Below are 22,890 nucleotides of genomic sequence, written 5' to 3' on the forward strand. Positions count from 1 at the left end.
AATATAGAAAAAAATAAGCATTATAGTACAATTGCTATCTATTAAATATTGAAACAAATTGCAATTGATACACATTTCTACTTAAAAAACTAACACTATAAACAGATGTTTTAATTTAATAATAATTGTTCATTTTATAATAAAATTTAAATATCCTAACAAAAAGTTAGATACAAAACTGTAGTAAATCAGAAGTTATTAAAAAAAATTTTTGAAAAGTGTTGAAAAAATAATGTTTAATCGAAATAAGCACATTTGTTTTACGTTTAGATATAAAATACAAAAACCATAGCAAAATACATTAAAAAATTTTCAAAAAGAAATAAAAAATATTTTTATATACATATAAAAGCGTTATATACAATAATAAATTAAAGTAGGAAAAGCTTTTTTTATATCAAGCATGTGTGCTTTATCAACATTTCGTTGTTTAGTAAAAAACGTTTACAAAAACTTAAAACGACTAAGAAAAAGTTTGAAATTAAGCATAACATACGAAAAATTTAGAAGTTTTGAAAACTGTGCATAAGAAAAAGAAGAGTGAAAGATAATAAAGAGTGAAAAACGAGCATTTTGTAAGTTGCAACTTTCCCACTTAAAGTGATTTGAAATTGTTTGTAGATTTTATCAGCTTTGGTTTTAGCTTTTTTGTTTTTTATACTATTTTGTAGCTACAACTTTGTAAACTTTATTAAAATCTAGCTGTTTTCTTTTCAAAAGTCTGACTCATATAAAAAACAGCTATGATCTGTTTAAATAACATTTTTATAGAGAAAAAACATTCTTAAATGTTTCACAAGAAACCAACTAAATTGTAATTTTATTAAATAAAAAAAAAGCGTAGTACAATAATAATGGAACTGATCGCTTTATAATGGAACCAAGTCAAATGAACGATTAAATAGTTTACTTAAAAAAGCTTGTGCTTGCAGAATTAAACAAAATAATATATATCAAAAACTGTGTTTTTTATCTGAGTATGAACGGCCAGAATGTATTCTTTCAACGTACTATTTTGAAATAAAGGTGGCTCTAAAAAGAGCCTGTTCATAATGAACAATTTAAGCACGTTCACCACGGATGCGACGGGCAAGTTGGATGTCTTTGGGCATGATGGTTACCCTCTTTGAGTGGATGGCGCACAAGTTGGTGTCTTCGAAAAGTCCGACCAAGTAAGCTTCAGCAGCTTCTTGAAGTGCCATGACTGCACTGCTTTGGAAACGCAAGTCAGTCTTGAAATCTTGAGCTATTTCACGCACAAGACGTTGGAATGGCAGCTTGCGGATTAAAAGCTCAGTGGACTTCTGGTAACGGCGGATCTCACGAAGAGCAACGGTACCTGGGCGGTAACGATGAGGCTTCTTGACACCTCCAGTTGCTGGTGCACTTTTGCGTGCAGCCTTGGTGGCAAGTTGCTTGCGGGGAGCTTTTCCTCCAGTTGATTTGCGGGCGGTTTGCTTGGTGCGGGCCATGTCGAAATTTATAATGCACTGAAAAAAGTAATTTAGATATATACTAATTTTTATAGTTACGAACTTAGGCGAAGTGAATGTAAACACTAGAGGCAGCAAATGCGCTTTAGGTTGTATGAAACATTTTATTCAAACAAGTTTATTTAAATTTTAAAACGTTGTAGCTATAAAACTTTGGATGATAACTTTGATATTGTTTTGTTAATTCGTAAATTATAAAATTTTTAAAAAACATAAACTTGTGTTTTAAACTTATTTTATCACGATAACTCAAGTTAAAATTGTTTTAAAAACATTTATTTTTGTATAAGGTTATTTCAGTTATGTTGCAAACTAAAGAAACTAAATTAAGCATTTATTAATAGATTAAATCAAACTGTACTCTTTAGCCTTCTCAAGAATTATTGATAGATATGTTAAACAGAAACTTACGTCTTTTTTTTAAACAGTATGTAATCGTATAGCTAAAACCTAAAATTATTAACAAGTAATACATTATAAAGAGTACAAAATTACTATATATATTTTTATAATATATATACAATCTGAAATGGTGTTTCACATAATATGTATTTGTTATGTTTAGAATATTAGTATGGGTGGCTCTTAAAAGAGCCGAGGTGTTTAAAGCTAATTAACCTCCGAATCCGTACAAGGTACGTCCTTGACGCTTCAATGCGTATACAACATCCAAAGCGGTGACAGTCTTACGCTTGGCATGCTCGGTGTAAGTGACTGCATCACGAACAACGTTTTCCAAGAATACCTTCAGCACACCACGAGTTTCTTCGTAGATCAAGCCTGAAATACGCTTGACACCGCCTCGACGAGCCAATCGGCGAATGGCGGGCTTGGTGATACCCTGGATGTTGTCACGAAGGACTTTGCGATGACGTTTGGCGCCTCCTTTTCCCAAACCTTTTCCTCCTTTACCGCGACCAGACATGTTGATGAACGAATGAGTTAATGGCTTTAACGAAAGTATTTATACTCAGAAGCAATGGTTACGAACCGCGTAGAAACGTAGATAAGCCACCTAGTGTTTGTTATTACTTCAAATTTGGGATATATTTTAGATTTAACATGAGCATTTCATATGTTTAAAAATTTTCGCTACTATTTTGAGCAGGTGTTTTTCTGATTCTTTGAAAGTTTTGATAGCTTTTGCTTTATGTTAGTAAATACTCTTATAGTTTGAAACTAACTTTTCTAAACTGGTTTCCATAAAACATTTGCAATAAATTTTAAAATTTTTTACTCAATAAAACTAAGAATTAGTATGAAATTGTTATATGATATTAATGAATTGGTTTTTAATGAAAAACTGTATAAATTAAAGTTTTTTTGTAAAGCTCTAAATAAGAGTTGAAGTTTTTTTTTAGTCGAGTATCGCATTAAGTAAAGGTTAAAATACTGCTTCAGTAACATAAATATACGTAAGGTTCAACTTTGATTTGTATACTATATTGAAATTGAATCAAAATTACATTTTCACTAAACTACTGTGGCTAAGTAACATGTTGTGGTCGATTATATTTAGAGTGGCCCTTAAAAGGACCTGGGGTTTTTGACTAACTTAAGCTTTCTTTGCGGTCTTCTTTGGCAGAAGAACAGATTGGATGTTTGGCAACACACCTCCTTGAGCGATGGTGACTCCTCCCAACAGTTTGTTCAACTCTTCGTCGTTGCGAATAGCAAGTTGTAGGTGACGGGGAATGATACGAGACTTCTTGTTGTCACGAGCGGCATTTCCAGCCAACTCGAGCACTTCAGCGCTCAAGTATTCCAACACTGCAGCCAAGTAGACTGGTGCTCCGGCACCAACACGTTCGCTGTAGTTTCCGTTTCTCAGCAGACGGTGAATACGACCGACTGGAAACTGAAGTCCAGCGCGTGATGAACGGCTCTTTGGCTTGGATTTTGACTTTGCTCCCTTTCCACGTCCTGACATGATGCTTTGATGAATGATATAACTTCTTCAAATATGTTTTAATATACAAGTAGTTACGAACCTCGGCTAATGTAATTGCTTTAACGCCCACAAGTGGTCAAAACTGTCCTTTGTTAACTTTTTTATTTTTCTACAATATTTTATTTTATTAAATAAATTTTGCAATATTTAGACACAATAAAAATGTAGCACAACATACGACAAATAAATAAATTTATAGATAGTAATATTATTTTTGTTTATCATAACAAACTACTCTTTTGTTTTACGTAATTCAATATAAAATCTCAATTTTTCAAATTTTTTATGGTACAACATTATTATGTTTTAGCTAATATTCGCTTGTTTTTGGTGGCTCTGAAAAGAGCCGGTTTGAAACAAACCATTTATTTAGAGCTGGTGTACTTGGTGACTGCTTTGGTACCTTCAGAGACGGCGTGCTTAGCCAACTCACCGGGCAACAACAGACGAACAGCAGTTTGAATTTCGCGACTGCTGATGGTTGAACGCTTGTTGTAGTGAGCCAAACGTGAAGCTTCAGCGGCAATGCGCTCGAAGATGTCGTTGACGAAAGAGTTCATGATGCTCATGGCCTTGCTGGAAATTCCAGTATCGGGGTGTACTTGCTTGAGCACTTTGTACACGTAGATGCTGAAGCTTTCCTTGCGACGAGCCTTGCGCTTCTTCTTGCCGTCAGCTGGGACGTTCTTTACTGCCTTCTTGCTACCTTTGGATGCTGCCATTATGAATGAATAATTGTATCATCAAGTTTAATTATATATTACATCGTTACGAACCTCGTCTAATGAATAATTATACCGCCCACTAACGTATTTATTGAATTCTCTCACTTTCTTTTTTCTTTAAGTTGTGCTTTTTAGAAATGCCTTATCTCGTTTAAAACTTTTAAAAATATCTGAAAGCAGAAAGAGAAATGAAATCTATTAGTGAACGTTGTAAAATAAGTTTTAATCCGAAACTTATCGAAGAAGAAAAAATCTAAGTTAAACTATTTTAAATTATTTAAAATATTATCAAAAGATTTTTGTTCAACATATTAGCTTTAGAAAATATTATCACTAAAAAACCTTCATTTAATGCTATCTTAGGTTATATTAATCAAGCAAGGATTAAACTAGATTTTAAAGAAAACTTTCTTTGTTTTATTTTTTTCTTCTAATGTTGCTGTTAGTTGTTTTTTTTTTAAACATTTTTAAAATAAAGAGTGAAATAAGCATTTTTTTATTATTACGGTATACAATTTGTTTAGTTACAGTTTAAAAATATTATTATTTAAGCTATAAACTTAATTTTTATCAAATATTTTTGAGTACTTAAAACTTTCTATTTTTTTAATTAAATCTTTACAATACATAAAATATTCATTAAACGAAAATAGTTTAATATTACAGTGCACTTAAAATAAAACTTTCATTTTATTTTATTTTTATTGAAATCTAAGTTAGTAATACACTTCTTACTTTTATCATAAGTGCCAAAAAGTCGAAAGTAAAATTTAGCTTTATATATATAATATTTTAAAACAAATCTTATGAAAAAACTATTCCCTTATTTTTGAAAAAGAAGAAGTATGTTTATAAAAACTAACAAACTTGAATTTTAACTTGAAAAAAAAAGTTAAAATAATTTAGAAAAATAAGATTAAATTAAAAATTATAAAGTTCTTAAAAATCATACTAAAATTAAAAGTACTAAAACATATTTAGTTCTTACTAACTAAAGTATCAAAAAGCGCCAAAGTAAAGCAGATATTAGTGTAAAAACGCGGCAAAATTTTGAACAGCTTAAACTCACTTTTCTGTCTTCTATTATCTTACTATTATCCTCGGCAGAAGGATATTTCACTTTAGTTTCAATTCTTTTAGTTTGATTATTAAAAAGAACTTCTACACTTCCATTATAAATATAGCATTTTTGTAAAGTTGATAATAGTTTAGTTTTGTTCATATAAACCTTATTAAAGCATAAGCGAAAAAAAAATTTAAAATCCTGTTTTAAAAGTTATTTTATTAACAATATGAAAAATAAATTCTCTGAGTTTTAAATATGCTTAAATACATTTTTACAACTATTCTTTTAAAACAAAATGGTTTGACAAATATGAGAAAAAAAACAATTTTTACTTTAAAAATACTAAATTCTTAAAATTAATAAGTTATAAATGAAAATAATGCAACTTAAAAATAATGAAAATATTTTAAAAGGTTATAGAGAACTAATAATATTTTATGTGTTTGGTACAATGTTAATATTTTTATTATTTAAAGTTTCTACTTTTAGTCGATAAAATTACGACTTAAGCTAAATTGAATAATAAACAATGAAACTCACCGCACGATCAACAGCAACAGCATCCGAGACAACTTACGACCGGTTTTGTCCTTATTTAGACTCATCAGACAGGCATAGTCGCGAGAAACCGCTATTGTGGTCTTAACGAAGCGGGCTCAAGTGCATATGCACTGAAACGAACACTTGTGGGTAAAACCAAAAAATTAACGCAGCCAAAAAATAAAATTGATAATAAAATTATAGAATAAATGAAAAATAAATTAAACAGTGCAAAAATGTCTCCGTGCATTATCTTACGTATGTACGATCACGTACGAGCAAAAAAATAACTCACTATTTCAATCCGTGCAAAAGTGTCTAAAAGTAAAGTGACCCTTCGTGCAATGTAATATGGTAAAAACTTTTACATTAAATTTATAAAATTTTCAAGCTAAAAATTTAACTTTATATTTAGATAATAGTTTGATTAAAACAGTTACAGAAAATTATTTTTGAATAATAGAAAGAATTGTTATATAACTTTTTGTAAGTGTTTAAAGAAAAAAAAACTTAACAACAATTTATAATATCTATTTTTTAATACTTATCAAAGCCTTTATAAAAATAAATTGCCTAAATTGTTATAAAAAATGATTATATACTATTTAGCTAGATAAACAGTTTGTAAAAGTTTTGAAGTTATCTTAATTATATATAGTAAATGACTTCAATCAAAAAACTAATAACTATAAAATTTAGCTCGTTGGTAGCTGTTTTATTAGTATAAAAAACTAGTAGAATTTTTTTTTTATCATATTGTTTAGTTATCGATAAAAAAGATAGCTCAAAAGTCCGGTTTTAGGACCTGGTGTACAAAAAAAGATCAGTTATCGAGACGTACACCACATGCTTTTACGATTTCTTATGAGCTAATGAAAGTTAATTTTTATAATCTAAATTAAAAAATCAACATTATATATAAAGGAAGAAAACAATTTATATGAAAATTAATAAACTATAGTTAAAAACGTTTTATTCAAAACGCATTACAAAACTTGTCTAATAACATAAAAATTAAAATAAAGTCTAAACGTAAAACAAAAAAAAAAGTATAGAATATTTTTACAACTATAATGTTAAGTTTATTTAACGAATAAAACGAGAAAAAATAGTAACAGCAAACATGAAAAAACTTAAACAGTAGTTTACAAATTCCTCAAACAAAGTAAAATGTAACAGTGGTTCGGTATGTGTTGCAGAAATTTTTATTTCGGTAATGTTTAGATTATCTATCAAGATTAATATTTTGAATTCACTTCAGAATATTTACAAACTTCTTTTTTTTCAACCGTGCCGATGTGAAAACTTAGTTATAAATTTATTTATACTAATGGAAAATTAAGTAAATAAATAAATGCTAAGCTGAGATAATTTTGCGGTCATTATCGGACGTGGAAACCTTAGCTTAATATATGACGGTATTTAGGCAACACTTGTTATTTACAGAGCAGCTTAAAATTTTCAGTCTAGAATTCAATTACTTTTTATGAAATTAGACTATTATTTACTGGTTATGCACTGAACCGCTTTAAAAAGTCTGATTTTGATATCAAATAGATCGTTTTAGAAAAACTGAAAGTTATTTAAAGGAAAAAAAATCAATGTCGTTAACACTTTAATAAAACGTTACTTTAATATAAAACTAAATGTGGCAAACAATAAAGTTTAAAACATAATTAAAAATTTTCTTTAGTCAAAAAAGTTTTTAATGACTTATCGTTAGATGGAGTGGTAAGCTTTTAAAACGAGAGCGCTTTTATTTCTCTTCAAAATGACAAATTGAATAGCTTAAAAGTGTTTTGAAAAAGTAATTTACAGAGACGAATTCGTTTTTTTCATAATTTTGCCGCTTTTTTTCAGTTATATCTGCCTAAATTTTTTTAGGAGAATGAATTTCGAATTATGATGTTTTATAAAGTTACCTATAAAAAACACACACTTTAGTTTTATACTGCTGAATATTTGTTTGTATTTCATACTAAGAGTATGTTGATGTAGAAAAAAATTTATAAAAAGTTTTTTTTTTCAATTAATAACTATTCAATTTTTATTCTACTCTTTTTATAAAAATCTGTAAGAAGACTAAAGTAGAAATGTTTTTATAAATTAAAGGCTTATAGAAAAATATTGACTTCATTGTTACGCATATTTTGTTGAGACCTTTAGCAATTTAAAAGCAAACAATTATAGCATATAAAAACTTTTTAACAAATTATTAAAAGTGCTTATAAATTTAAGTAAGGTATGAGTATATTAAAAGAAGTAATATGTAACAATTTTTAATTTGCTTTAATGCATAGTATGAGACATTGTGTTACGTGCTAATATTAAACATTACAACAGTAAAATTTTAATTAGCAAAAATTCATTAATAAGTAAAATTAGTTTACTTTCATCAATTAAAACTCAGTAAAACAAATTAAAATTTAAGTTTTGTTGGGTTATTTTGCCGCAATTGAATACTATATTGGTCCTGATCAAGATATTAAACTGTATCAGTGGTGTACATTTCGATAACCTAAGGTTTTTCGTTAACCAGGTCCTTAAACGAAACTTTTTGAGCGCTTATTTTTTATTATCTAACAAACAATATAACAGTAGTGACTTAAACTGTAGTAACAATAATGTATATCTTTAGGCTGTGTAAATACTTTAGCAGCTTCAGAAAAACAAATTCATATAACTTTTTATAAAAATTAACTTTGAACAGATAATCGTCAAGCTAACAGTTATAAAAAATATACTTAATTAACTAAACATGTTATTACTTACGAAGGCATTAAATATGTATGTTTTAGGGTGGCATTGAAAAATGCCTGTTGGTATGTGTAACTAACTTATTTCTTCTTTGGTGCGGCTTTCTTGGCTGCTGGCTTCTTCACAACCTTCTTGGCTTTAGCAGGGGCCTTCTTTGCTACCTTCTTCTTTGGTGCAGCTTTTTTAGCAGCTGGTTTCTTCGCTGCCTTTTTGGCTGGCTTCTTTGCGGCAGGTTTTTTGGCTGCTGCTTTCTTGGCGGGCTTTTTAGCTACTGCCTTCTTTTTGGGTGCGGCTTTTTTAGGAGCGGCTTTCTTTGCTGGCTTCTTTGGTGACTCAACCTTTCCAGGCTTGAATGAACCAGAAGCACCAACACCACTCACTCTGCTGACGGTACCGTCGGCAACAAGTCTCTTTAAAGCCATTTTGTAGTGAACTTTAAAGCCGTCTTTGACCTTGTAGTTGGCTTCAATGTACTTGCACAGTGCTTGCGATGAAGCTCCCTTGCGAGACTTCAAAGCAGTGACAGCTGCGATGATCATCTCCTTGTAGGTTGGGTGTTCAGGTGCTTTTGCTGGGGCTGATTTCTTTTCAGGTGCCATTTTTGCGGATATTTGTAAATAATGAATGACATAAAGTTTAATATACATTTTTCATTCCGATCGTTACGGACTTAAGCGAATAAAGCTCTGCAACGACACCTTGTGGATTATGGTTAATTAAAAAACAGCATGACATATTACTTAACATTTTTTAATTCATTATTTTTAAACTAAAATGTTTGATGTTTAAAATTCACCGATACTAAAATAACTTCGTGATACTTGTGAAAAGAACCTTATATGTCAATGCTCAAAAATTCAGCGCTATAAGTGTTTATCTAATACATTTACTTTTAAGCTAAACTTACTGACCCCATGCCAACAAGATACATCAAAGTTTGAAACATAAGTTAGTTTTAGGAGCGATATTCATTTAGTTCTGGTCAAGAAAAAAGCTTTAAAATAAATACAAATCATTGTATATATATTTTCTACTCAGCAGAAGTCTAATTGTTAAATACAATATTTTTTAGACGGTCAACATAACGGATAAAAATAATTTACTATAACTTTAATAACACTTTTCTTATAAAGTACAATAACTTCAAAAATTTTAAAGCCCCTTTTGAAAATTTAAAGTTTGCAACTTTTAAGTAAAAAACAACGCTTTTATTATTTTTAATTTGTTTATTGTTGAAATAACAGCATTGCAGATTTATTTCTATAATATAAACTTTCTTTAATTTATCAGAATTATCTTTTTACACATTTTTCATAAACAATTTAGTAGTCTTCGTTGTAAACCGTTGACTTATGATAAAAAATAACTACATAATCACGTTAACTTCTAAATTTATTTACATTTACATTTAAAACTTTCTTTTATTTCAATTATACTAATACTTTTCAAACTTTGAGAATTATATAAAAAAACATTAAAAATTTTAAGAATTAAGTACAAAACCGTTTAAAATTAAAAAACAAGTCTTGATTTTGTATAATAAAACCATTTATAATTTCTTTAATTCTTTTATTTTGTCTAAATGAAAACTTGTAGCCATGTTACAAATAACTATATGTTCAAACATGATAAATAGTAACTAAATGTTTATTGTAGCTTTAGGCAAAACATATAACACTTTAGGATAGAATATATATAGTTTAGTTTTTATTTTTGTTTCGTTTCAAATTTAAAATGTGTTTATTTTGTAATTAAAAAAAAAAAGTACGATAAACAAAAAAGATTTTTTTTTTATAAAGTATGTACTTCTAAAGTTGACCAAGTAATTTACTAATTTGAAGAAATATTAATTAGTTGCTAAAAACACTGAAAAATCAGTTTAACATGGGTAACTATATGGGTAGTTTTAAAATATTTTTTCTAATAATAAAAAACTAGTTAAATATCTAAAAGAACCAAATATATACAACTGTATAGTGTTGTATATAAAATATACCAGACTAATACACTTCTTAAGTAAAAGATTAATATTTTTTATAATTACGTTTGTAAGCTATATAAATATAATAACTTTTTAAGTTTTTTGTTTAATAAACCAAAAAACTTGTTAAGCTAATTTGGTTTAAAAGAGTTAAAAAAAAACATAGTTAAACAATTTCAATATTTTTCTAATAAACTTAAGAAACTTATGATTGTGTAGGAGCATTCGTAACTGTTCTATGTTACTTTGTAAAAAAAGATTCTAAAACAAACTTTATAATAAGTATTATTTTTATTAAACTTTTAAATTTTTATTGTTTGAGACAAAGATTGCTTAAAGGTTTTAAGAAGAAATAGTTTAAATTTTTTACTTAATTTAAAGCACATTATTTATATTTTTTGTGCATATGCTTTTAGTATTTATCAATTCATAAATAAGTTTTTTATTTATAAGTCAAATTATTTTATACAAGTGCTATTTATATTGAAACATTTTAAATTCATACAACAAAAAATAGAACTTAAGTGATGTAGTAATAATATACTAAACGGTGCTCATACAAAATAGTTTTCGAGTGTTTTGTCATTTTATTTCTTATATACTTTTAATTATAACTAAAATTGTAGAAAATCAAGTGTAATAAAAAAAGTAAAAAAAAAACATTAAACGTTAGAAAATTAAAGAAATTAGCTTAATTCTTACTAAAGTATACAAATTAAATTTATAAGCTATTTCATTAAAAAATTCAAACCGTTTTTTAAGTCCAAAATGCTTAAGCCAAAAGCGTTTCAAATGGAACTCAGAACAAAAAAGTGCTCGATATCCAAAAATAAAACATAATAAAAAGCAAACTAGTAAGCAATAGTTTTTAAATATAGAAACTAAAGTAAAAAAGAATGAGACCACTGTTTAATAGAAATATATAGTGCTAGATATTTTTTAATATTAACATACATAAAAAAAGTCCTAGACATGACGTTAAACTGTTCTGGTGCATGACTCGATAACCGAAAGTTTTTTACATGCACCAGGTCCTTGGAACAAACTTTTTGAGTGTTTTTTTGTCAAACTGTAAGATACTTAAATATAAACATACATAAAACATTAATTTAGTTTAAAAAATATTAATATCTCAGTTATATATTTCTAAAAATATAGTTAATTACATTTAGTTTTATTCATAGGAAACAATTATACTCTCTTTTTTAAGAGTTTGTAATAAACTGTTTAAAATCCTTTATACGGGCTCTGTAAAAGTTTTTTTTTTTTTGATTTTGATCCTTTTCATTCTATATATGTATATTTCTATGTTAAATTAAGATAAACAAAAATAATATTTTGCTTTTAACAACTGTTTCAGCGTCAAAATCGAAAACTAGAGAGCTACTGTTATGCATTTCATTTATGGTTAATAAAAAGAAAACTTTATATTTTTTTAGTTTCTTTGATGAGACTTTAATTATTTTTCTTAAGTAGTTCATTATATTTGTTTTGTAGCTGTTAACAAAAATAAAATTAGTTAAAACAATTTTAATTTTTGGTAAAAATGTTTAACAGCAACGCAATGCCGAATCTGTAAACATAAATTTATTTTTAGTTATACATTAAGCAGAACTTGAAATGTTACGAAATAAGGTTTTAAGGTTCGATAAAACAAAAGTTAACATTAAAGTTAAGAAATAAACAATACTAATTGTAGAATACACTGCTAGATTAAACAAAGAATTAATATTTTCATTAATAAGTTACAAAATTGTTATGTTTCCTTTGACTTAATCTTTAAATTAATACAATAGTATTATGCAAACAAATATAGAAAAAAATAAACATTATAGTACAATTGCTATCTATTAAATATTGAAACAAATTGCAATTGATACACATTTCTACTTAAAAAACTAACACTATAATCAGATGTTTTAATTTAATAATAGTTGTTCATTTTATAATAAACTGTAAATATCCTAACAAAAAGTTAGATACAAAACTGTAGTAAATCAGAAGTTATTAAAAAATATTTTTAAAAGGTGTTAAAAAAATATTGTTTAATCGAAACAAGCACATTTGTTTTACGTTTAGATATAAAATACAAAAACCATAGCAAAATACATTTAAAAATTTTTCAAAAAGAAATAAAAAATACTTTTATATACATATAAAAGCGTTATATACAATAATAAATTAAAGTAGGAAAAGCTTTTTTTTATATCAAGCATGTGTACTTTATCAACATTTCGTTGTTTAGTAAAAAACGTTTACAAAAACTTAAAACGACTAAGAAAAAGTTTGAAATTAAGTGTAACATACGAAAAAGTAAGAAGTTTTGAAAACTGTGCATAAGAAAAAGAAGAGTGAAAGATGATAAAGAGTGAAAAACGAGCATTTGTAAGTTGCAACTTTCCCGCTTAAAATTGTTTGAAGGCATTTGTTAATTTTCTTAGCTTTTTGTGTTTTTTAGATTATATTGTAGCTTCAACTTTGTAAACTTTATTAAAAATTAGCTGTTTACTTTTCTAAAGTCTGCCTTGTATAACAAACACCTATGATCTGTTTAAATAACATCTTTATAGAGAAAAATAACATTCTTTAATGTTTTACAAGAAACCGACTAAATTTTGATAAATATTTTTCATTAATTAAAAAAAAAACGTAGTACAACTGATCGCTTTATAATGGAACAAAGTCAAATGAACGATTAAATAATTTACCTAAAAAAGCTTGTGCTTGCAGAAATAAACAAAATAATTAACAAAATATCAAAAACTGTGTTTTTTATCTGAGTATGAACGGCCAAGTGTATTCTTTCAACGTACTATTTTGAAATAAAGGTGGCTCTAAAAAGAGCCTGTTCATAAAGAACAATTTAAGCACGTTCACCACGGATGCGACGGGCAAGTTGGATGTCTTTGGGCATGATAGTTACCCTCTTTGAGTGGATGGCGCACAAGTTGGTGTCTTCGAAAAGTCCGACCAAATAAGCTTCAGCAGCTTCTTGAAGTGCCATGACTGCACTGCTTTGGAAACGCAAGTCAGTCTTGAAATCTTGAGCTATTTCACGCACAAGACGTTGGAATGGCAGCTTGCGGATCAAAAGCTCAGTGGACTTCTGGTAACGGCGGATCTCACGAAGAGCAACGGTACCTGGGCGGTAACGATGAGGCTTCTTGACACCTCCAGTTGCCGGTGCACTTTTGCGTGCAGCCTTGGTGGCAAGTTGCTTGCGGGGAGCTTTTCCTCCAGTTGATTTGCGGGCGGTTTGCTTGGTGCGGGCCATGTCGAAATTTATAATGCACTGAAAAAAGTAATTTATATATATACTAATTTTTATAGTTACGAACTTAGGCGAAGTGAATGTAAACACTAGAGGCAGCAAATGCGCTTTAGGTTGTATGAAACATTTTATTCAAACAAGTTTATTTAAATTTTAAAACGTTGTAGCTATAAAACTTTGAATGATAATTTTGATATTGTTTTGTTAATTCGTAAATTATGAAAATTTTAAAACACAAACTTATGTTTTAAACTTATTTTAACACGATAACTCAAGTTAAAATTATGAAAAACATTTATTTTTGTTTAAGGTTATTTCAGTTATGTTGCAAATTAAAGAACTAAATAAAGCATTTATTAATAGATTAAATCAAACTGTACTCTTTAGCCTTCTCAAGAAATATTGATAGATATGTTAAACAGAAACTTACGTCTTTTTTTTAAACAGTATGTAATTGTATAGCTAAAACCTAAAATTATTAACAAGTAATACATTATAAAGAGTACAAAAATACTATATATATTTTTATAATATATATACAATCTGAAATGGTGTTTCACATAATATGTATTAGTAATGTTAAGAACATTAGTATGGGTGGCTCTAAAAAGAGCCGAGGTGTTTAGATCTAATTAACCTCCAAATCCGTACAAAGTACGTCCTTGACGCTTCAATGCGTATACAACATCCAAAGCGGTGACAGTCTTACGCTTGGCATGCTCGGTGTAAGTGACTGCATCACGAACAACGTTTTCCAAGAACACTTTCAGCACACCACGAGTTTCTTCGTAGATCAAGCCTGAAATACGCTTGACACCGCCTCGACGAGCCAATCGGCGAATGGCGGGCTTGGTGATACCCTGGATGTTGTCACGAAGGACTTTGCGATGACGTTTGGCGCCTCCTTTTCCCAAACCTTTTCCTCCTTTACCGCGACCAGACATGTTGATGAATGAATGAGTTAGTAGCTTTAACAAATGTATTTATACTCAGAAGCAATGGTTACGAACCGCGTAGAAACATAGATAAGCCACCTAGTGTTTGTTATTACTTTAAATTTGGGATCAATTTTAGATTTATTTTGAGCATTTCATATGTTTAAAAATTTTCGCTACAATTTTGAGCAGGTGTTTTTCTGATTCTTTGAAAGTTTTGATAGCTTTTGCTTTATGTTAGTAAATATTTCTTATAGTTTGAAACTAATTTTTCTTAACTTGTTTCCATAAAACATTTGCAATAAATTTTAAAACTTTTTACTCGATAAAACTAAAAATTAGTATGAAATTGTTATATGATATTAATGAATTGGTTTTAAATGAAAAACTGTATAAATTAAAGTTTTTTTGTAAAGCTCTAAATAAGAGTTGAAGTTTTGTTTTAGTCGAGTATCGCTTTAAGTAAAGGTTAAAATACTGCTTCAGTAACATAAATATACGTAAGGTTCAACTTTGATTTGTATACTATATTGAAATTGAATCAAAATTACATTTACACTAAACTACTGTGGTTAAGTAACATGTTGTGTTCGATTATATTTAGAGTTAGGACCTGGGGTTATTGACTAACTTAAGCTTTCTTTGCGGTCTTCTTTGGCAAAAGAACAGATTGGATGTTTGGCAACACACCTCCTTGAGCGATGGTGACTCCTCCCAACAGTTTGTTCAACTCTTCGTCGTTGCGGATAGCAAGTTGAAGGTGACGAGGAATGATACGAGACTTCTTGTTGTCACGAGCGGCATTTCCAGCCAACTCGAGAACTTCAGCGCTCAAATATTCCAATACTGCAGCCAAGTAGACTGGTGCTCCGGCACCAACACGTTCGCTGTAGTTTCCGTTTCTCAGCAGACGGTGAATACGACCGACTGGAAACTGAAGTCCAGCGCGTGATGAACGGCTCTTTGGCTTGGATTTTGACTTTGCTCCCTTTCCACGTCCCGACATGATGCTTCGATGAATGATATAACTTCTTTCAAATCTGTTTTAATATATAAGTAGTTACGAACCTCGGCTAATGTAATTGATTTAACGCCCACAAGTGGTCAAAATTGTCCTTTGTTAACTTTTTAAATTTTCTACATTTTATTATATAAATTTTGCAATAACTATACACAATAATAAAAATGTAGCACAACATACTACAAATAAAGAAAATCTATAGAAAGTAATTTTATTTTTGTTCATAATAACAAACTACTCTTTTGTTTTACGTGATTCAATATAAAGCTCCATTTTTCAAATTATTTTTTGGTACAACATTATTATGTTTAAGCTGATATTTACTTGTTTTGGGTGGCTCTTAAAAGAGCCTGGTTTGAAACAAACCATTTATTTTGAGCTGGTGTACTTGGTGACTGCTTTGGTACCTTCAGAGACGGCGTGCTTAGCCAACTCACCGGGCAACAACAGACGAACAGCAGTTTGAATTTCGCGACTGCTGATGGTTGAACGCTTGTTGTAGTGAGCCAAACGTGAAGCTTCAGCGGCAATGCGCTCGAAGATGTCGTTGACGAAAGAGTTCATGATGCTCATGGCCTTGCTGGAAATTCCAGTATCGGGGTGTACTTGCTTGAGCACTTTGTACACGTAGATGCTGAAGCTTTCCTTGCGACGAGCCTTGCGCTTCTTCTTACCGTCAGCTGGGACGTTCTTAACTGCCTTCTTGCTACCTTTGGATGCTGCCATTATGAATGAATAATTTTTAAAAGAAAATTAATTATTTATTGCATCGTTACGAACCTCGTCTAAAGAATAATTATAACGCCCACTGACGTATTTTTTGAGTTCTCTCATTTTCTTTTTTCTTTATGTTGCGTTTTTTAGAATTGCCTTATCTCGTTTAAAACTTAAAGAATTATCTGAAAGCAGAAAGACAAATGAAATTTGTTAGTGAACGTTATGACAAAAATAATTTTTAATGCGAAACTTATCGAAGAAGAAAAAATCTAAGTTAAACTATTGCGAAGTTTTTCAAATATTATCAAAAGTATTTTGTTCAACATAAGAGTTTTAGAAAATATTTCCACTAAAAAACCTTCATTTAATGCTATCTTAGGTTATACTAATCAAGCAAGGATTAAACTAGATTTTAAAGAAAACTTTCTTTGTTTTTTTTTCTTCTAATGTTGCTGTTAGTTGTTTTTATTAAAACATTTTTGAAATAAAGAGTGAAATAAGCACTTGTTTATTATTACGGTATACAATTTGTTTGGTTACAGTTTAAAAATATTATTATTTAAGCTATAAACTAAATTTTTATCAAATATTTTTGAGTACTTAAAACTTTCTATTTTTTTAATTAAATCTTTACAATACATAATATATTTTTTTTAACGAAAATAGTTTAATATTACAGTGCACTTAAAATACAAACTTTCATTTTATTTTTATTGAAATCTAAGTTAGTAATACACTTCTTACTTTTATCATAAAAGCCAAAAAGTCTAAAGTAAAATTTAGCTTTATATATATAATATTTTAAAACAAGTCTTATGAAAAAACTATTCCCTATTTTTGAAAAAGAAGAAGTATGTTTATAAAAACAAATAAACTTTGAATTTTAACTTGAAATACTTTAGCAGAATAAGATTAAATAAAAAATTATAAAATTCTTAAAAATCATTCTAAAAGTGTAAGTATTAAAACACATTTAGTTCTTACTAACTAAAATATCAAAAAGCGCCAAAGTAAAGCAGATATTTGTGCAGTGTAGCTTACTTCTAAAAACGCGGCAAAATTTTGAACAGCTTAAACTCACTTTTCTGTCTTCTATTATCTTACTATTATCCCAAGCAGAAGGATATTTCACTTTAGATTCAATTCTTTTAGTTTGATTATTGTAAAGAACTTCTACACTTCCATTATAAGTATAGCATTTTTGTAAAGTTGATAATAGTTTAGTTTTGTTCATATAAACCTTATTAAAGCATTAGCGAAAAAAAATTCAAAATCCTGTTTTAAAAGTTATTTTATTTACAAAATGAAAAATAAATTCTCTGAGTTTTACATATGCTCAAATATATTTTTACAACTATTCTTTTAAAACAAAATGGTTTGACAAATATGAGAAAAAAAACAAATTTTACTTTAAAAATACTAAATTCTTAAAATTAATAAGTTATAAATGAGAATAATGCAACTTAAAAATAATGAAAATACTTTTAAAGATTATAGATAACTAATAATATTTTATGTGTTTGGTATAATGTTAATATCTTATTATTTAAAGTTTCTGCTTTTAGTCGATAAAAATACGACTTAAGCTAAATTGAAATAATAAATAATGAAACTCACCGCACGATCGGCAACAACAACAGCATCCGAGACAACTTACGACCGGTTTTGTCCTTATTTGGATTCATCAGACAGGCATCATCGCGAGAAACCGCTATTGTGGTCTTAACGAAGCGGGCTCAAGTGCATATGCACTGAAACAAACGCTTGTGGGTAAAGTCCAACAAATTAACGAAGCCAAAAAAAAAAAAAAAATTGATAAAAAAATTATAGAACAAATAAAAATAAATTTAATCAGTGCAAAAATGTCTCCGTGCAATATTTTACGTATGTACGATCACGTACGAGCAAAAAAAAATAACTCACTATTTCAACCCGTGCAAAAGTGTCTAAAAGTAAAGTGACCCTTCGTGCAAAAGTGACCTATTGTGCAATGTAATATGGTAAAAATTTTTACATTAAATTTATAAAATTTTCAAGCTAAAGATTTAACTTTATATTTAGATAATAGTTTGATTAAAATAGTTACAGAAAATTATTTTTGAATAATAGAAAGAGTTCTTATATAACTTTTTGTAAGTGTTTAAAGAAAAAAAAACTTAACAACAATTTATAATATCTATTTTTAATTACTTATCAAAGCCTTTATAAAAATAAATTGCCAAAATTGTTATAAAAAATTATTATATACTATTTAGCTAGATTAACAGTTGGTAAAAGTTTTGAAGTTATCTTAATTATATATAGTAAATGACTTCAATTAAAAAACTAATAACTATAAAATTTAGCTCGTTGGTAGCTGTTTTATTAGTATAAAAAACTAGTAGAAATTTTGTTTTATCATATTGTTTAGTTATCGATAAAAAAGATAGCTCAAAAGTCCGGTTTTAGGACCTGGTGTACAAAAAAAGATCAGTTATCGAGACGTACACCACATGCTTTGACGATTTCTTATGAGCTAATGAAAATTAACTTTTATAATCTAAACTTTTTAATCTGAAGAAAAAAAACATTATATATAAAGAAAGAAAACAATTTATATGAAAATTAACAAACTATAGTTAAAAAAGTTTTATTCAAAACGCATTACATTGTCTAATAACATAAAAATGAAAATACAGTCTAAACGTAAAACTAAAAAATAAGTATAGAATATTTTTACAACTATAGTGTTAAGTTTATTTAACGAATAAAACGAGAAAAAAATACTAACAGCAAACATGAAATAAACTTAAACAGTAGTTTACAAATTCCTCAAACAAGGTAAAATGTAACATTGGCACGGTATGAATTGCAGCATTTTCCATTTGAGTAATGTTTAGATTATCTATCAACATTAAGATTTTGAATTCAATTTAGAATATTTACAAACTTCTTTTTTTCAACCGTGCTGATGTAAAAACTTAGTTATAAATTTATTTATATTAATGGAAAATTAAGTAAATAAATAAATGCCAAGCTGAGATAATTTTGCGGTCATTATCGGACGTGGAAACCTTAGCTTAATATATGACGGTATTCAGGCAACACTTGTTATTTACAGAGCAGCTTAAAATTTTCAGTCTAGAATTTAATTACTTTTTATGAAATTAGACTATTAGTTACTAGTTATGCACTGAACCGCTTTAAAAAGTCTGATTTTTGTATCAAATAGATCGTTTTAGAAAAACTGAAAGTTATTTAAAGAAAAAAAAATTCAATGTCGTTAACACTTCAATAAAACGTTACTTTAATATAAAACTAAATGTGGCAAACAATAAAGTTTAAAACATAATTAAAAATTTTCTTTAGTCAAAAAAGTTTTTAATGACTTATCGTTAGATGGAGTGGTAAGCTTTTAAAACGAGAGCGCTTTTATTTCTCTTCAAAATGACAAATTGAATAGCTTAAAAGTGTTTTGAAAAATTAATTAACAGAGACGAATTCATTTTTTTTTCATAATTTTGCCGCTTTTTTTCAGTTATATCTGCCTAAATTTTTTTAGGAGAATGAATTTCGAATTATGATGTTTTATAAAGTTACCTATAAAAAACACACACTTTAGTTTTATACTGCTGAATATTTGTTTGTATTTCATACTAAGAGTATGTTGATGTAGAAAAAAATTTATAAAAAGTTTTTTTTTTTCAATTAATAACTATACAATTTTTATTCTACTCTTTTTATAAAAATCTGTAAGAAGACTAAAGTAGAAATGTTTTTATAAATTAAAGGCTTATAGAAAAATATTGACTTAATTGTTACGCATATTATGTTGAGACCTTTAGCAATTTAAAAGCAAACAATTATAGCATATAAAAACTTTTTAACAAATTATTAAAAGTGCTTATAAATTTAAGTATGGTATGAGTATATTAAAAGAAGTAATTTGTAACAATTTTTAATTTGCTTTAATGCATAGTATGAGACATTGTGTTACGTGCTAATATTAAACATTACATCAGTAAAATTTTAATTAGAAAAATTCATTAATAAGTAAAATTACTTTACTTTCATCAATTAAAACTCAGTAAAACAAATTAAAATTTAAGTTTTGTTGGGTTATTTTGCCGCAATTGAATACTATATTGGTCCTGATCAAGATATTAAACTGTATCAGTGGTGTACATTTCGATAACCTAAGGTTTTTCGTTAACCAGGTCCTTAAACGAAACTTTTTGAGCGCTTATTTTTTATTATCTAACAAACAATATAACAGTAGTAACTTAAACTGTAGTAACAATAATGTATATCTTTAGGCTGTGTAAATACTTTAGCAGCTTCAGAAAAACAAATTCATATAACTTTTTATAAAAATTAACTTTGAACAGGTAATCGTCAAGCTAACAGTTATAAAAAATATACTTTATTAACTAAACATGTTATTACTTACGAAGGCATTAAATATGTATGTTATAAATTTTTAGGGTGGCATTGAAAAATGCCTGTTGGTATGTGTAACTAACTTATTTCTTCTTTGGTGCGGCTTTCTTGGCTGCTGGCTTCTTCACAACCTTCTTGGCTTTGGCAGGGGCCTTCTTTGCTACCTTCTTCTTTGGTGCAGCTTTTTTAGCAGCTGGTTTCTTCGCTGCCTTTTTGGCTGGCTTCTTTGCGGCAGGTTTTTTGGCTGCTGCTTTCTTGGCGGGCTTTTTAGCTATGCCTTCTTTTTGGGTGCGGCTTTTTTAGGAGCTGCTTTCTTTGCTGGCTTCTTTGGTGACTCAACCTTTCCAGGCTTGAACGAACCAGAAGCACCAACACCACTCACTCTGCTGACGGTACCGTCGGCAACAAGTCTCTTTAAAGCCATTTTGTAGTGGACTTTAAAACCGTCTTTGACCTTGTAGTTGGCTTCGATGTACTTGCACAGTGCTTGCGATGAAGCTCCCTTGCGAGACTTCAAAGCAGTGACAGCTGCGATGATCATCACCTTGTAGGTTGGGTGTTCAGGTGCTTTTGCCGGGGCTGATTTCTTTTCAGGTGCCATTTCTGCGGATATTTATAATTAATTAATGACATAAAGTTTAATATACATTTTTCATTCTGATCGTTACGAACTTAAGCGAATGAAGCTCTGCAACGACACCTTGTGGATAATGGTTAATAGAAAACATCATGACATATTATTTATCATTTTTTAATTCATTATTTTCAAACTAAAGTGTTTGATGCTTAAAACTCACCGATACTAAAATAACTTCGTAATACTTGAGAAAAGAACCTTATTTGTCAATGCTCAAAAATTTAGCGCTATAAGTGGTTATTTAATATATTTACTTATAAGCTAAACTTACTGACCCCATGTCAACAAGATACATCAAAGTTTGAAACATAAGTTAGTTTTAGAAGCGATATTCATTTTAATTAGGTCAAGAAAAATGCTTTAAAATAAATACAAATCATTGTTTATATATTTTCTACTCAGCAGAAGTCTAATGGTTAAATACAATATTTTTTAGACGGTCAACACAACGGATAAAAATAATTTACTTTAACTTTAATAACACTTTTCTTATAAAGTATAATAGATTCAAAAATTTTAAAGCCCGATTTGAAGATTTAAAGTTTGCAACTTTTAAGTAAAAAACAACGCTTTTATTATTTTTAATTTGTTTATTGTTGAAATAACAGCATTGCATATTTTTTTTTTTTTTATAAACTTTCTTTAATTTATCAGAATTAACTTTTTACACATTTTTCATAAACAATTTAGTAGTCTTCGTTGTAAACCGTTGACTTATGATAAAAAATAACTACATAATCACGTTAACTTCTAAATTTATTTACATTTACATTTAAAACTTTCTTTTATTTCAATTATACTCATACTTTTCAAACTTTGAGAATTATATAAAAAACATTAAAAACTTTAAGAATTAAGTACAAAACCGTTTAAAATTAAAAAACAAGTCTTGATTTCGTATAATAAAACCATTTATAATTTCTTTAATTCTTTTATTTTGTCTAAATGAAAACTTGTAGCAATGTTACAAATAACTATATGTTCAAACATGATAAATAGTAATTAAATATTTATTGTAGCTTTAGGCAAAACATATAACACTTTAGGATAGAATATATATAGTTTAGTTTTTATTTTTGTTTCGTTTCAAATTTAAAATGTGTTTATTTTGTAATTAAAAAAAAAGTACGATAAACAAAAAAGATTTTTTTTTATAAAGTATGTACTTCTAAAGTTGACCAAGTAATTTACTAATTTGAAGAAATATTAATTAGTTGCTAAAAACACTGAAAAATCAGTTTAACATGGGTAACTATATGGGTAGTTTTAAAATATTTTTTCTAATAACAAAAAACTAGTTAAATATCTAAAAGAACCAAATATATACAACTGTATAGTGTTGTATATAAAATATACCAGACTAATACACTTCTTAAG

General features: G+C 28.1%; 8 protein-coding genes and 1 pseudogene across 8 annotated transcripts; all 9 read right to left on the reverse strand.

The window, feature by feature from the left end:
• Positions 1 to 1,061: 1,061 nt before the first annotated feature.
• On the reverse strand, positions 1,062 to 1,472 carry LOC145842789 (histone H3-like). Its single transcript, XM_082950271.1, has one exon. The coding sequence runs from the start codon at positions 1,470 to 1,472 to the stop codon at positions 1,062 to 1,064; it is 411 nt and encodes a 136-aa protein (XP_082806397.1).
• Positions 1,473 to 2,106: 634 nt separating this feature from the next.
• LOC145842791 (histone H4) lies at positions 2,107 to 2,418 on the reverse strand. The gene has a single exon (XM_082950273.1). It carries the CDS (start codon positions 2,416 to 2,418, stop codon positions 2,107 to 2,109), a length of 312 nt encoding a protein of 103 aa, XP_082806399.1.
• A 630-nt stretch (positions 2,419 to 3,048) lies between these two features.
• Positions 3,049 to 3,423, reverse strand: LOC145842790 (histone H2A-like). The gene has a single exon (XM_082950272.1). The coding sequence runs from the start codon at positions 3,421 to 3,423 to the stop codon at positions 3,049 to 3,051; it is 375 nt and encodes a 124-aa protein (XP_082806398.1).
• Positions 3,424 to 3,809: 386 nt separating this feature from the next.
• On the reverse strand, positions 3,810 to 9,071 carry LOC145842375 (uncharacterized). Its single transcript, XM_082949803.1, has 2 exons — positions 8,615 to 9,071; positions 3,810 to 4,168 (listed from the first exon to the last, which is right to left on the reverse strand). Exons 1-2 carry the CDS (start codon positions 9,069 to 9,071, stop codon positions 3,810 to 3,812), a joined length of 816 nt encoding a protein of 271 aa, XP_082805929.1.
• Positions 9,072 to 13,376: 4,305 nt separating this feature from the next.
• On the reverse strand, positions 13,377 to 13,787 carry LOC145843424 (histone H3-like). The gene has a single exon (XM_082950903.1). It carries the CDS (start codon positions 13,785 to 13,787, stop codon positions 13,377 to 13,379), a length of 411 nt encoding a protein of 136 aa, XP_082807029.1.
• A 629-nt stretch (positions 13,788 to 14,416) lies between these two features.
• On the reverse strand, positions 14,417 to 14,728 carry LOC145843428 (histone H4). Its single transcript, XM_082950906.1, has one exon. It carries the CDS (start codon positions 14,726 to 14,728, stop codon positions 14,417 to 14,419), a length of 312 nt encoding a protein of 103 aa, XP_082807032.1.
• Positions 14,729 to 15,236: 508 nt separating this feature from the next.
• On the reverse strand, positions 15,237 to 15,725 carry LOC145843425 (histone H2A-like). Its single transcript, XM_082950904.1, has one exon. It carries the CDS (start codon positions 15,723 to 15,725, stop codon positions 15,351 to 15,353), a length of 375 nt encoding a protein of 124 aa, XP_082807030.1. The 3' UTR covers positions 15,237 to 15,350.
• A 384-nt stretch (positions 15,726 to 16,109) lies between these two features.
• On the reverse strand, positions 16,110 to 16,466 carry LOC145843426 (histone H2B 7). Its single transcript, XM_082950905.1, has one exon. The coding sequence runs from the start codon at positions 16,464 to 16,466 to the stop codon at positions 16,110 to 16,112; it is 357 nt and encodes a 118-aa protein (XP_082807031.1).
• Positions 16,467 to 20,959: 4,493 nt separating this feature from the next.
• On the reverse strand, positions 20,960 to 21,477 carry LOC145842376 (histone H1.0-like; annotated as a pseudogene).
• Between the last annotated feature and the right edge of the window lie 1,413 nt (positions 21,478 to 22,890).

Source organism: Thalia democratica, chromosome 8, assembly GCF_965202585.1.
Source record: "Thalia democratica chromosome 8, ktThaDemo2.hap1.1, whole genome shotgun sequence".
Lineage (NCBI taxonomy): Eukaryota > Metazoa > Chordata > Thaliacea > Salpida > Salpidae > Thalia > Thalia democratica.